Genomic DNA, 14,579 nt, shown 5'->3' with positions numbered 1-14,579 from the left:
AGGGTTACCAGAGCTCGGGGCGAGTCTCAGACTGAGCCCGTCTCAGACTTCACATACCCCACCTCCAGCACCTGCCCCAGCATCCCCAGTTCCTCAGCCAGATGCACCGGGCCAGGATGTGTGGGATACTGTACAGCTATTGACCAGATTGGTAGCCGCTCAGGCTGAGCGGCAGGGAGTTGGCGTTAACCAGGCAGACGGAGCTGGTAGTGCGAGGGTCAAGACTTTCCTTCGGTTAGACCCTCCAGAGTTCTCGGTGTTAAAGAAAAATATGGACCTTCAGGACTTTATTAATAGTATGCAGAAGACCTTGAGGGTTATACACGCCGATGAGGTCGAGTCTGTGGAGTTGTCTTCTTACCGGCTCTGTGATATTGCAGTGCAATGGTATCGGACATGGGAGCTGTCTAGAGGAGAGAATGCCCCTCCAGTCGTTTGGTGAGAGTTTTCGGATGCCTTTATTTTCCATTATCTACCACCAAAATTTCAACGGGACCGAGCAGATAGTTTCATGCGTATCGAGCAAGGCAATATGAGTGTTCAGGAATATTGTGTACATTTTGATTCCTTGGCTAGATATGCCCCGACTATGGTAGCGGATATGGAAGATTGAGTTCATCGTTTTGTGGCTGGTTTAGGGCCACATTTGATAGATGAATGTACGACTACTGCATTACAGCCGAGCATGGATATTTCCCGTATACAGGCTAACGCACAGAATCTGGAATATCACAAGCGCCAGTGGAGAACAGAGCGTGAGCGTGACCGGGGCCGTGGTAAGAGGGCTAGGTCTTTAGATATGGTTGGTGAGTTCAGGAGAGGACCGGGACAGCAGTATTCCCGGTATCCATTCCATTCAGCAGGGAGTGCACCTCCGCGGTTTTCAGGTCCCAGATTTGATCGGCCTTTTTATTCCATAGTAGAGCAGAGTTCTAGAGCTTCCGGTTCTCAGTATCGACAGGAGCCGAGACAGATGAGACCGCCCTTGCCGCGGTGTGCTCAGTGCGGTAGGAAACATACCGGACAATGTCGATTGGGGTCAAATGCCTGTTATTCTTGTGGCCAACCAGGTCATATGATGAGGAATTGTCCGTCAGGAGGTGGTATAGGTATTATTCAGCCTACGAGGTCTATAGCTGGTTCTTTTTCATCTGTACTCCCTCCAGGGCAAGGTTTGCAGACCCCAGCAGGACGAGGTAGAAGGAGGAGCGGAGCATCTAGCTCGAGCGGGCCGCAGCACCGTGTCTATGCACTAGCCGGTAGACAGGATCGTGAGTCATCTCCTGATATTGTCACAGGTATACTATCAGTCTCTCCCTATAACGTATATACACTGATTGACCCCGGATCTAATTTGCCATATATTACTTCGTTTGTTGCTGGTAAATTTGGGGTAGAGCCCGAGTCAATTAAACCTTTTGAGGTGTCTACGCCAGTTGGTGACCCAATCATAGCTAGGCGAGTGTATCGAGGTTGTGTAGTTATAGTGTGTAATCGTCATACCATAGCGGATTTAGTTGAATTGGATATGATCGATTTTGAAGTCATCATAGGTATGGATTGGTTAGCCTCCTGCTATGCTAATGTCGATTGTAGAATGAAGGTTGTCCGGTTCCAGTTTCCATCCGAACCAGTTTTAAAGTGGAAAGGTGATGCTACTTCGCCGAAGGGTAGGTTTATTTCCTACCTTAAAGCAAGCAAGATGATTAGGAAAGGGTATATCTATCACTTGGTTCGGGTACAAGATGTACAAGTAGAGTCACTGTAACATCCCGTAAATTCGAGTTAGGTGTCATTGTGAAATAATTGGGGTTTAGATGTCATTGTAACGTTTTGGATCCCTTTGGGATGGATAATGGTGTTAAATAATCTTTTCGGGGTCAAATGAGATAAGGAAGTTCCTTAGAAATCTTTAAATTCGTCAAGTTTGAGATAGTTTCCAGTTATGTCCGGTTTTCGGATATTTACGTTTGACACTTGGAAAAACTCAAAACATATAAGTTGTAGGGAATTAAAATACCTTTTCAAAAAAATATTACGCAGCCCAAACAGCCGTGTGAGTAAAACGTTATGACCGATTTACTGAAGCTGTGTAAAATGGAAATCCCGATTTTTGTAGGATTAGGTTTTAAAGCCCAAGCCTTTATAATAACCTATAAATACAACCCAAAAACGTCCAAGGATAGGGCTTTTCCATCAGAGCCATATATCATCTCTCTAAGGTGAGTTTTTACTCAAATCCCTAAGTTAATTACCTTAACAAATCACTAGATTAACACCAAATTATTGCATGAAATCGTTAGATTGTGAAAACTTCATTCAAGGTCAAATATGGGATGAAGCTTTGGGATTTCTTCAAAAAGGTAACACCCTCACACTTTTATGGACATATGGAGTTATTATTATGTTTTAGACGTGGGATAGTTGGTAGAATCATGAAATAGGATTGATTTAGATACACTTTGTTAAAAACATAACCCTAGTATTTTTGCTATAGAATTTCCTCCGACCAGCATAGTTAATTGACATTTCCCACTTATCTAACCATTGGATCGAGCCCAAAATTTAACTGAGTGGTCCCAACATATAGGTCTTAAATGTAAACGGTGAAGATCGGATTTCGAGGTCTGTAGCTGTGCGTTTCCAGCTATGAACAGTAGCTGTGAATTTGGTGAATATCTATAGTTTACCAGTCATACAAACCTCAATTAGATGTAGAATGATTCTTTCAAGCATGGAGCTTACGTTTGGAATATTTTAACGGGATTTAAGGTATGTCTCTTTTAAAAACCATTTTTGACTATAAAGGTTATTTGTATGTCTCGTTTGAACATACTCCTTCGGTCGGTTTTTATGAACTCTTTGGTTGTGATTCGTATGTCTCTTTTAAGGCTCTTCATTGAATAAAAGGGTTAACTTTTCACAAATTGAAACTCTATTTCTTGCTTTAATTATGGTTAATGTGTGTGAGGGGACAAGCCCACATTAAACCTAGTTTGTATCATGCTCTACGTACTTATATAAGTTATAAATGTTTTGCCTCTAGAAGAGATGATCAATAATGATGGCTAAGGGTTAGTAATGATGTTTTCATATTGAACTATGGCATTGAAATCTTGGTTAAAGAAGTGTAAATGTTTTCAAGACGTTCTTTGAAATGGTTTATCTTTACGATATGGAATAATGAACTTTAATGCTATTTGATGGTGTGACTACTTTGAGACAAATTGTGAATCGGTTTCTATGCTATGAACTTTGTTGTTGTGTTTGGCCTAGCTACTCGGGAGGAAGGGTAGCCCCTATGGATTCCAGTGTGATTTATGCCTAGCCATTCAGGAGGAAGAACGGCCACCGCTGGGTTCGCTACCCGGGGTGTGATTAATGCCTAGCCATTCGGGAGGAAAAGTGGCCACCGTTGGGTTCGCTACCTGGGGTGTGATTTATGCCTAGCTATTCGGGAAGAAGGATAGCCACCGAGAATTATATGTTCCGGTGTCGTGCGCTATGCACAGTATGCTTGATTCTTGGGCCTGTATTGGCATGTGTGATATTCTAATTCTCTCATGGAACTGTTGTTGACAATCATGATAAATTTGAAAGGCATAATTGAAAGTTGTAACTTGACGAAAGGCTTTATAATTGGTTTTGATAATTCTTATTGAGATACAAAAGCTGAATACCAATTTTTATATTGATTATGGCTTGTTAAACTGTTTAACAAATGATATTAAGAATCATAAAGTGGAATGACTGTTTTTATATATACTATCTTTTCAGAACTGATTTCTTTATGTATTATTATATTTTATTTTTATATTACTTGTTGTCCCCGAGGCACTCACTGAGTACGAAAGTACTCAGGCATACCATTGTTGTTTTTTATGGTATGTTAGGTAACGGAGAAGAGCAGGTTCATGATACCCTCGACGCTTAGGAGAACTTGCTGCTGCTGTTGATTTGGTGAGCCCACATCCTTGTTCGTGGGACACTTCTTGTTTCATTTATTATTCTAGATTTCCGGGTTGCGTCCCGAAGTTAGATGATTGTTGTGTCTCTTAGAAGCTCCATAGATAGTTGTCAGAATTGTGGGTAGATTGTCAAAATCACGTATGACTCAATGGGTGTTTGCCACGTTTATGACTATTTACTTATATTAGACATCCGTTGATTTTATTACTTAATTGTGATCCTCATATATACAGTTACTTATAACTTAGTTTAATTTAATAAGGAAAAATTATTAAAAAGGAACTTGATGTTACATTTATTTTATAAACTGTTGGAGGCGAGTATTGAACCTGGCGGGTTCAAGTGTTATTATTGTGTCGTTTAGGTTCTTCCGATGTTGTTCATGACGTCGGATGCCGATCACGTCTAGGGTGGGTTTTGGGGCATGACAGTCACCGACCCTTCAGTCGTTCTTGTGGTGAATGAATTCCCAGAGGTGTTTCCAGATGAGCTTCCAGGCATTCCGCCGGAGCGGGAGATTGATTTTACTATTGATCTATTACCAGATATCAGCCAATATCCATTCCTCCTTATAGAATGGCACCTGCCGAGTTGAAGGAATTGAAGGAGCAACTGAAGGATTAACTTGAGAAAGGCTTTATTAGGCCTAGTACATCGCCGTGGGGAGCACCAATATTATTTGTGAGAAAGAAGGATGGCTCTTTGCGAATGTGCATTGATTATAGGCAATTGAATAAAGTAACTATAAAGAATAAGTATTCACTTCCGAGGATTGATGACTTATTTGAGATGTAGATGCTAATGGTTAAGGATAACCAGCCGTCAGTAGCTGGCGCGGCCATATTGCAGCTAGTTTTAAGGTTAGGATAGAGTTTGCATGGGATATTTAGGATAGAGAAGAGATAATTTCTCGAATGTTCTTTAGTTGCAGTCATATGCATGTCATTCTTTAACGTACAATTTGAGAATATGATTGAATTTCGTTGTCCTACATTTGTATGTGGATTTTCCCCATGAATGGAAAGGATTTTAAGTTAAGATAACAGAATGCACTGAAGTTGTTTCAATATTTCACCATGTTGTTGAGAGTTGTTTTGACAGTTTTGTCTGATGTGCTTTATCGGGTAATCTCTAATTTCCCGCTCATGCAATTTAAGTATCTTAAGATAGTTGCAGGTTTAGGCTTTTGTTCATGCTCGCTTAATTTATGTGAGACAATTTTGTTACCAATTATAGAGTCTGTTTGGATGGGCTTAAAAAGAACAGCTTATAAGCCAAAAAAAAATTGGGATAGCCCGACTTATTTTTTTTTTGGGCTTATAAGCTGAAAACAGCTTATAAGTTGCTTTAGATAAGCTAAGTCAAACGGGCCCAATTATTTTTTTAGGCTTATTTTAAGCACAAAATGGTTTATAAGCTGGTCAGCCAAACACTCAAAAAAGCTGAAAACAGCTTATATGTTGTTTTCAGCAACTTATAAGCCAATCCAAACGGGCTCATAGTCATGTTAATATAAATTTTGAGGTAACTGGTTCCTCTCTACTCACTTTATTACTAATAGATATTGTGTAATTATACTCAAATATTTTTCCCATAAATACCTAATCAGATCAGAGATGAACCTCAGAATGGAACTCTTCAGTTGCAAAAGCCATATACAGGTAATATTGAAGTTCTTTTTTGTTGCTCTCTGAACCATTTTGCTTCAAATAGCAACTATGCTTCTCTACAATTTTTGGGGGAATAACTACTACATTGTTGTCAGTAGCATTTGTTTCTTGTGATAGCAACTATGCTTACGAAGAACTTTAGCGGGGGACGGCGGTGGGGGGGAGGGGGGAGGTGATTTTGTTTGTCATTAGTAGTATTTACATTGTAAGTGTTATCTAACTTCGTATGCTTGATCTTCTTTTTTCTAGGGACACCTGGATGAAACACGTGTTGCCAACTATAGCTGCTACAATCTAAATTTTATCCACTTGTGGAATAGCAATCTGACATCTTTTGCTTTTGCAGCAAGCCCAACAACGTAGTAGTATAACTTTGTTCAGGAAATGAAGTACATAATATGAAGCATGTTATGTTGATATTAGTTGATGGTACTGCTTCCTTTCTTTTTACTCCAACTAAACAATTAAAACATATAGGAAATTACTTCCCCGAAAGTCGAATCTCTTTTGCACGATAATATTGCAAAAATACCCGTGCTTAGCACGAGCACGGGCATGGGCATGGGCACGGGCACGGGCACGGGCAATCTAGTATAGATATATAAAGAGGTAAGCAAGCTGCACAAGAAAAGAGAGATTATGAATAAAGTCTCAGAATGTAGGCACATGTTTCTAGCAGCTCGAAACACTCACGATTGAACCAATTTTACTGTATTAAACAAATAGCAGAAGTGCATTAGAACTACAAAAGGCCACCAAGAGTTATGGCTCATATTAATGACAACTGAACTCAAGAAATCAATCAGATGCTAATGTAAAGGAGGTTCACTTTGACCCGGAAGCAGTCAGGATTTTATTTCAAACACCATTAAGCCGCATGGTGCTTACTTACCTTATCAATTAAATCAGAATATCCATATACTGTTATCACTAAATTTCTTGATTAGAGCCAGTGCAGAATATCCAATCCGTTAGGATTCAAGTGCTTTTTTCCTGCCGATATGTTCAGGATGACGGGGCAGCCACTGAATGTTGGAGGACAGAGATCTATGACATCGTGATCCCGCCTTAGCCAAGCACCTTGCCTCCCATTGTACTCAGTCGTGGCAAAACGAATTTATCACTCTTCTTCCAACACATTAGGGTCAAGTAGGCTCTTCCAGGTCGCAGCTTAACTTGAGTAAGAAACTTTCCTCACCAATCAGAAGCTGCAATATCTCGGTAAGACCATGTAATCCCTTGCATAAGATCAGGTCACACAATGTTTAGATTCAGAACTAACTTTGAAGCCAAGTTCTCCAATATATTAAGAAAGATCTTAATATAACAACAACAACAACAACAACCCAGTGAAATCCCACATCGTGGGGTCTGGGGAGGGTAAAGTGTACGCAGACCTTACTCCTACCAAGGTAGGATGGCTGTTTCCGAAAGACCCTCGGCTCAAGAAAAGCATAAAAGCATAAAAAAAGTCAGATAAGGCTAGGAAAATCAAAGCGACATGGAAAAGCAATAATATAAAATAAAATAATGCAATCTAAATGTTTTGTAATTAAACTACAAGTAGAAATCAACTGCTCTCCCAAACAGTGGCTAAAAGCAGAAATCAACTACTCCATCCGAATTTATGTGACGTTCTTTCCTTTTATTTTCCATCCCAAAAAATAATTTGCATATTTCTACACTTGTAAGCTCTTTAACCCTAACATTCCTTTTTGCATTTTTTGATACTTTTCTACATTTGTAAACTATTTAATCTTAACATTTCCATATTGCCTTCGATTACATTCTTAACAGAGTTAACATGGGATGTTTGAAAACCAGAAGATACTAATGGTACCTTTGGTACATTATGTAAATAGCTTATACGTCATAAATCCTCTTTTTTCCCTTCCAACTCCATGTGTATTGTGTAGGCAAACACAAACATTTAAAATAGGACAGGGTATCACTTTCACTGAAACATCATGTACTGTGTGTGTAAATACCCATCAAAAGTTGAACGAGAATCTTACCCTTCAAACTAAAATGTCCGCATAGACCATAATAATGCCCATCTAAAGTTCATGGAACGTTGTGCCCTTTAAATTCAATTAATTCCCATAGTGATTTGTATTTGGTTAGTTAATTTTAATTCAATTAAATAAGAAAACAAACAGTTAAATGATCTCTTTACCCCTTGGAAGTTGGAACAGAAAATAGAAACAGTGAATAAGGAACAATTTAGTTCGGTGACGCTTCAAATTTTGAAGAACAGGTACATAGATACCAAAAACAGAATGCATATATCATGTCAATTTAGGAAAACTGAATCATTCAGGGATTAAATATATCAATACTAAATGGTTTCAAAATTATGATGTTAAAGCTCTTTGAATTGGCGAGAAATGCTAAGTTGGCAACACCTCGACCAAGCACAACGAGCCTTTGGACATCTTCAGTTGCTGAATTCCCAACCAGATTCTAGTGCTAGTAGCTTTTTCCTTCCGAATGTCACTGGTGATAAGCAGGTTGACTTCCTGGATTTTTGTACTAAATATAGTAAGGTTGACTTCCTGGATTTTTGTACTAAATATAGTAAGGTAAGAAAGGTGCATCAATCATTCTTAGCTTGTTGCTTTTCGTTTCAGTTGCTTTTGCCTTAAGATTATGACCAGCAAAGAAAAAAATAAGCATATTTATAAGACGAAGGGATTACTTTCCTGTAGAGGGCAACAGAAAAATAGTTTTTTCAAGGCTATCTTGTTTTAATCAACCCTGTCCTGAAGAATTGGGAAGTGCATTGTTTTTCAATTCTCAGTGAGGTAAAAGAGTTGGGGAAAAAAAGATAAGGTAAAAGAAATGGACTTATTTTTTATTTTATTTTTGGAAAAAAAAAGAAGATAGAAATGGATTTAATTATTTTCGCAAGGAAAGCAAAAGCGTGGCTGCTTGATCCATAGCGAGAGCCCCTTGTGGATAGAAATATATAGTTGAAGTTCCTACAAGCTATTTTCTCTTCTACTCCAACTAATTTTCACTATAAGCCTGGTGGGTCATCCGGAAGGAAAAGAGTACAAGAAATTTTTAGAGCAAAATTGAATTTGTAATTAGTATTGAGTACAGATGTATTATGTTATTTTTTTCCGTTGTGTGTAACGTGACTGTGGCACAGAGGCCATGATAGACTTTTTTTTGTTCATTACAATTGCAGCAGTAATGCTCCCTCTGCCTCAGTAAATATACTACCTTTAACAATTGAAAAAAATTACTATGTATTTGTAGAGGAAAATTTAGAATCCAAAATTGTAGATCGAATGTTCGCTTTTCACCCCCGATTCGACGTCTCTATATATCTTTTATGTATGTTAATTTAATGATTTTCAAAAATTATATTAAGAAAGATAATCATGGGTAATTTACTATTTTAAAGTTTACGTATGACTATTACAAAACGGAGAAAAAAAATCTTTAATAACTATGGTGTCCGGGCCAACTTGCACACCTTCACTAATTCTAATGGGTACCTGCTACCTCCCACCAGCACAGGTACTGGATAACTCTATTAAGCAAGGCTTGGACAGAGAAAAAGTAATATTGGGTTCCACAAGTTTCTTAATGACCAATGGAATTGGCCGAAATATTCCATTGGAATATCGATTTATACCTTACAGCTCCAAAATATGATTCTTGGCATTCGTTATTCAACCTTAAATTAGGACTGTTTTATAACATAATGCATGAAAATCCCGTTGATTCAAAAGATATTATCATTTTGAGTTCAAGATTAGGTCATTATAAAATAAGATCACCTCTTATCATTTTATTTATATCGTGCGAAATCTTGGGCTAAATAACTCGGGATACACGTGCAACGCATGTTACGAAGTTACTTAAAAGTATGCTGCCTTCCATAAAAGTGAAGAACTTGATAGCTTTTTCCTGAAATCCATACGGCAATAAGGTCAGTTAATCTATGGTTACCAGCCGACCTAGACTTTGAATTGTTTAAGCATTGTCAAGCAGATAGACCTGAGAAATAACCTCTTAATAATAGTCAGAGAGTCACACATTCATCATGGAGAAGCTACCCATAGGGAAGAACTAACATTTCTGCGAAATTCTTACCCAAAAAAGCCTATTGTGGCATGGCAGATGCATATTTCTATGCCACTGCCTATGTTTTGCTTAGCTAGAGCAGAAGCCAAGATACCAACTTTGGCAAATAGAGCAAGATGTTTTTAATGAGCAGAGTAAGGAAATTACTTAATGACGTGTGAGATGGGGAGCTTACCAGAGTTAAGAATGAGGAGCCGTTATTTGTGGAAGCATCATACAAAGATTACTAATTCATCCTTCTGCAGAAAATAAGCAGGCAACCCTCAAGCCTCCGTTTACTATGTATGGGCATATGGAGCTGAAGATGAGCTTTTCTTCTGCTGCAGCAAAAATCTAGGGAATGCAACTTTTTCTTTTTGTTGGTTTCATTTATTTCAGCTGATCACATCACAGTCATCACTTCAGTTCAGCTGTGGAAGGATATCATCTGCTTCAACCCATTACAACAGATCACAGAGTTTCCATGGGGGAGGATATGTGGAGGCTAGGGTTTAAGGAAAGGAGCTAAAAGCAGATCTCTCAAGTGTTAAGAATGTAAGTGTCTGATGGAACTTCTATGTGCAATTAAAAATAAGCTATTCTTCTTGCGGTAAGGGGCATGGAGATGGCGAGTGTCTGAGTCTGAAGCTAAAAGCACATATGTCGGTGTCAATAATTTATTCCTTTCAGATGGTCATCCAAATTGTAGATGCTTCTTCGGAGCAGTTATTCCTCTCAAGTCTCAACCCTAAGAACAGAATTTTACTAAAAAATGGTCTCATAAATATTGACAAGTTTTCTGAAAATGTAACTTCTTTCTCCCCTAGCCACTTATCCAGGTCCAACACTGGATATGTTTTTGAATCTTTTCTGAAAAAGCTTTATAAGGGAATGTGCTCAGTGTAATCAAGCTTAATCTGCTCTCCAGAATTGTTAAATAAGATCAACTTCCAACTCTGATATCATCCATCACTAGATAGACATTGATCGTCTAGCTTCAGAGAATAAGAAGTCAGTTGGCACCATCAATAGCAATATCTATTGATAAACTCATGTCACATTCATGATTACCTTCTCAGAAGCATTTTCGATCCCCTTGTCACCACATAACCTCCTTCGCACCCCAAGAGTCTTATACTGCCACACAATATGAGATATCTCATCTTGAGGTAAACATATACGATGCTGTTTGTGCAGCTGATAGAAGAACTTAGGCTCCTGTAAGTTGATATACTCATGCAACACCTTCTCGTGATCAGGGATCCAATTCCTTGGGAATGGAGTATAATCACATGACGGGATTGAAGACATGCGGGAAAACTGAACACCTTCAATTGCATCAACAAGTCCCATCCTCAAAAGATCTGAATACTCAGGTGCAGAATTGTTGGTGTGTTCCCTCAATGGACGGCTTAAATCACGCGAGGCAATCTTATAAACCTTGGCACGAGATTTCAGTCTATATCGGGCAGCATATAACTTAGCCAGAGAGCTACGAACCACATATGCACAAAAGCCAATAACTTTTCTCCGATTATCTGCATATCTGAACCAATCAGCCATTGTCTCAAGGAATTTGTTCATTTGAGAATTAGTATGAGCTTGACCTGAGTAAAGCATTGGTGTGCAAGGCAGTGGCTCTGGATCCTTATCACCTTTCACAAGCTTCAGCTTTCGAAACTGGCGAATACATTGTTGCAAGCTAGCAGAGACTGAAAGCAAAGTCCCTACACCTTTCTCACTCACTATATTACCACCACTAGCGGTGTAACGTAGAGTTGGATAAATAACACGACGGCAAATAATATGATCCAGGAACTGAATTCCCCTACTAATATGCTCAACTTCTATTTTTGAATTGTCCAACCTGACCCCAAAAGTCCTCTCACAAAATTCGATTATCTCTTTCCTCATTTCCACCGCATCTTGTCTAGGCCCTCGAATTCCAACCAAGAAATGACCCCCAAACCTAATAAAATCCATCTTCCTCGTCTTCTCTTTCCCACTCGAAGGAACAAACTCAGGCCAAGCAGGATTATGACAACCATCATCCATAGAATATTTCCATATTGTGTCTCGCTCACAAGGCCTAAAAAACTCAACTATTTTCTGTTCCATCATATGGTCAAGCTCAATAAGACATACATTAGCCAGCAAAGGACTAAGAATTCCACAACAACCATAATTGGGTATCTTAGCAGCCTCCTGTGGAGCAAAATCAAAGAATGTCCTTAACCAATAAGGGTCTGGTTTGCGCTCATTCTCATTCAGAATCCTCTTCTTTGTCCGCCCCTTCTTTTTCTTCTTGCTATCCTCTTCGTCCTCCTCTCCTAGACGACTATTCGCTGGAGCTCTCAACCCCGACTTTATCAAGTTCAGCACTTTCTTATCCTTAATAGCTTTTTCAAGACTAGCCACAACAACATTAACATCAACATTATCAAGAACCTCACTAATATCACATTTCAGAAACCACAAATAACCAGCAAAGTTGCTTCTAATGGTCCTAATAACAGTATGGGGATTCCTGCCAGGGCGAAAAGCATGGGACTTCGATGAAAACCTAGGCTCAAAAATGGGTTCAAAAATCATAAGTAAAACTTGTTGTACCAGAATGTCCTGAAACGGCGGCGTTTCGGACGTGAGTATAGATTGGAGCTGACGCCTAGAGAGGTGGTGCTGTGTAATGGGTTTTTCATTAGGGCCACGAATTAATTGATGGGTTTTTGTATTCCAAAGGAATTTACCACGGATAACAGTATTCCGGAGGGATAAGAGATCGGATAGGACGTGGGAGTGGAGAGCATTGCGAGGCGGGAATGAACCAGTGAGATGAGCGTATGTGCGCTGGTAAGCGAGGACCCAGAGGTCGAGTTTTGAGAGAAAGCCAATGAGGTTAGCGAAGGGGTTTTGGGGTTGAGAGAATGTTTTGATCCACAGATTAGACAGGATTTCCAACGGATCTTCCTTGAGCAGGGATTCAGGATTTTGTGAAATCTGGCGACGCTGTTGCCACGGGTAGCGCACGGATTTTGTGCCCGGAAGCTGCTTCATTTTTGTTCTCACTGACATGTTTGATTGGGAAGTGAATCCTTGTGAGCCGTGTGCTGGATTTTAGCAAACGCTATAATAGTTGTTACCAACATCTTGGGGTCGTTTGCCAAAAACATTATGCTCTTTTTTTTTTTTTTTAGTCTATCTTAAAAAAAAATATTTTTTTATATTTAGAAATAATTTAATTTTATAGGATAATTTATAATCATACAAATATCTAAAGTTTAGTTTGAATCACACATTTTAAAAAATTTCCTTTATTTCTTAAATTTTATGTCAAATTAAAAGTGGACAATCTTTTTGGGACGGAGGGAATATAAAATTAGCTGGATAAGATGGTCTATTTTTTATCTATTGTTTGGTTTTGGTGTATTAAAACATTCCATAATTTCTTGAAAAATATTTATTTGTAAAAATACTATTCACATTATTTAGCTTTTTACACTATTTCTATTATAGTAGTGTACTTGTGCAATTGCAAATGATAGTGTACTGCAGATATTAATAATTGTTAAAAATAAGGCCAACTATCATATGCTGCCTGCGCTGCCTCAAAACTGCCTAACGTTTGTTTTGCCATTATAGCTGTACTAAGGTGAGTTTTCTGCCTTTTGTTTCATAGACCATTTCTATGGAGAATAAAAGTGTTGCAGACTAATCTAATTGAAAAAAATTCTATTTCGAACTTATCAAATAAAAGAGAAATTCATCACTTCTTCTGTCACAAACAACTTATCAAATTATAAAAAAATTATTAATGAAAAATAATGATCAGAGAGAAACACAAGAGAAATTACAGATTAGGGGCAATTGTGTCTTTGACCATGTTTATGCATGTCATTGTTTTGCTAATGTATGGTTCACTTTTATGAGGGCATAAAAGCTACTATCATAACTGGAATCTCTGTTGGTGTAACGACTTGTTTGATCGTTTAGGCATTTTGACCCTTTTACCCCTGTTGACCCTTACCTTAGTTCCGTTAGAGCGTGTCTGACTTGTGGGGATGGGTGGAATGGTTCCCAAGGTGACCGGGCGAGTCTTGGTCAAATTTGAGGAAATTAGACACTTTAAGTGAAAATGATTGACCAGAAGTTGACTTTTGTGTATACAAACCATTTTGAGAATTTTGTCGATTCCATGAGGTCCGGAGGATTGATTACAACTTGGTAAAGGGGTTGGTTCGGTTCCCGAGGCACTCGAGAACGTTTTTGTCCTTTGGTTGGAATCTTATTTTTTGGGACTTGGGGGGTTGACCGGGTCAAGATGACCTCCGTTGGGAATTTCGAGGGCACGGATGAATTCGTAGCGTGTTTTTACATTGGTGTGCATGTTTGGTTTGTATCCAGGAGGTCTCGTATGAGTGTCGGGTTTTGGGTTGAAGTTGTGAAAAATCAGATTTTTACTGGTTCTGGTGTGCCGCACTTGCGGATATTTGGCCGTATCTGCGCGCCCGCTTCTGCGAGGCTTTGTCCGCAGGTGTGAGATCGTGTGAGTTCAAGAGGGTCCGCATTTGTAGAGTATTTTCCGCAGGCACGGAACCACTTTTGCGGAAGTTCCACTGCACCTGCGAGATTGAGTCATTTTAAGTGGGTTCGCACCTGTGGAACATTTTTCGTAGGCGCGGTCCCGCATCTGCGAGGGATTGGTTTGCAGATGCGGGATTGCTGAAAATCATAACTTAAATTCCCCATTTCGAAGCCATTTTTTCCATTCACAAAAATTGAAACTTAGAACGAGATTGTAGGTGATTTTGTGGAGCTTTTGAGGGATTCTTCTTTAAGCTTAGTTCCCAATACTCTCTTTGTGAT

General features: G+C 39.0%; 1 protein-coding gene across 2 annotated transcripts; it reads right to left on the bottom strand.

Annotated features, from left to right (window-relative positions):
* Positions 1–6,334: 6,334 nt before the first annotated feature.
* On the bottom strand, positions 6,335–12,855 carry LOC132625210 (nuclear intron maturase 1, mitochondrial). 2 transcript variants are annotated; one of them, XM_060340045.1, is made up of 3 exons: positions 9,913–12,855; positions 8,045–8,158; positions 6,335–6,877 (listed from the first exon to the last, which is right to left on the bottom strand). In XM_060340045.1, the coding sequence occupies exon 1, from the start codon at positions 12,786–12,788 to the stop codon at positions 10,767–10,769; it is 2,022 nt and encodes a 673-aa protein (XP_060196028.1). In that variant the 5' UTR covers positions 12,789–12,855; the 3' UTR covers positions 6,335–6,877; positions 8,045–8,158; positions 9,913–10,766. The 2 variants fall into 2 exon arrangements, with proteins under 2 accessions (XP_060196028.1, XP_060196027.1); XM_060340044.1 differs by lacking the exon at positions 8,045–8,158.
* Positions 12,856–14,579: the final 1,724 nt, after the last annotated feature.

The sequence above is a fragment of the Lycium barbarum genome, chromosome 12 (assembly GCF_019175385.1).
Source record: "Lycium barbarum isolate Lr01 chromosome 12, ASM1917538v2, whole genome shotgun sequence".
In the NCBI taxonomy this organism is placed as follows: domain Eukaryota; kingdom Viridiplantae; phylum Streptophyta; class Magnoliopsida; order Solanales; family Solanaceae; genus Lycium; species Lycium barbarum.
Note: the sequence above shows the minus strand (reverse complement) of the source record. Positions and strands in the feature narration are given on the sequence as shown.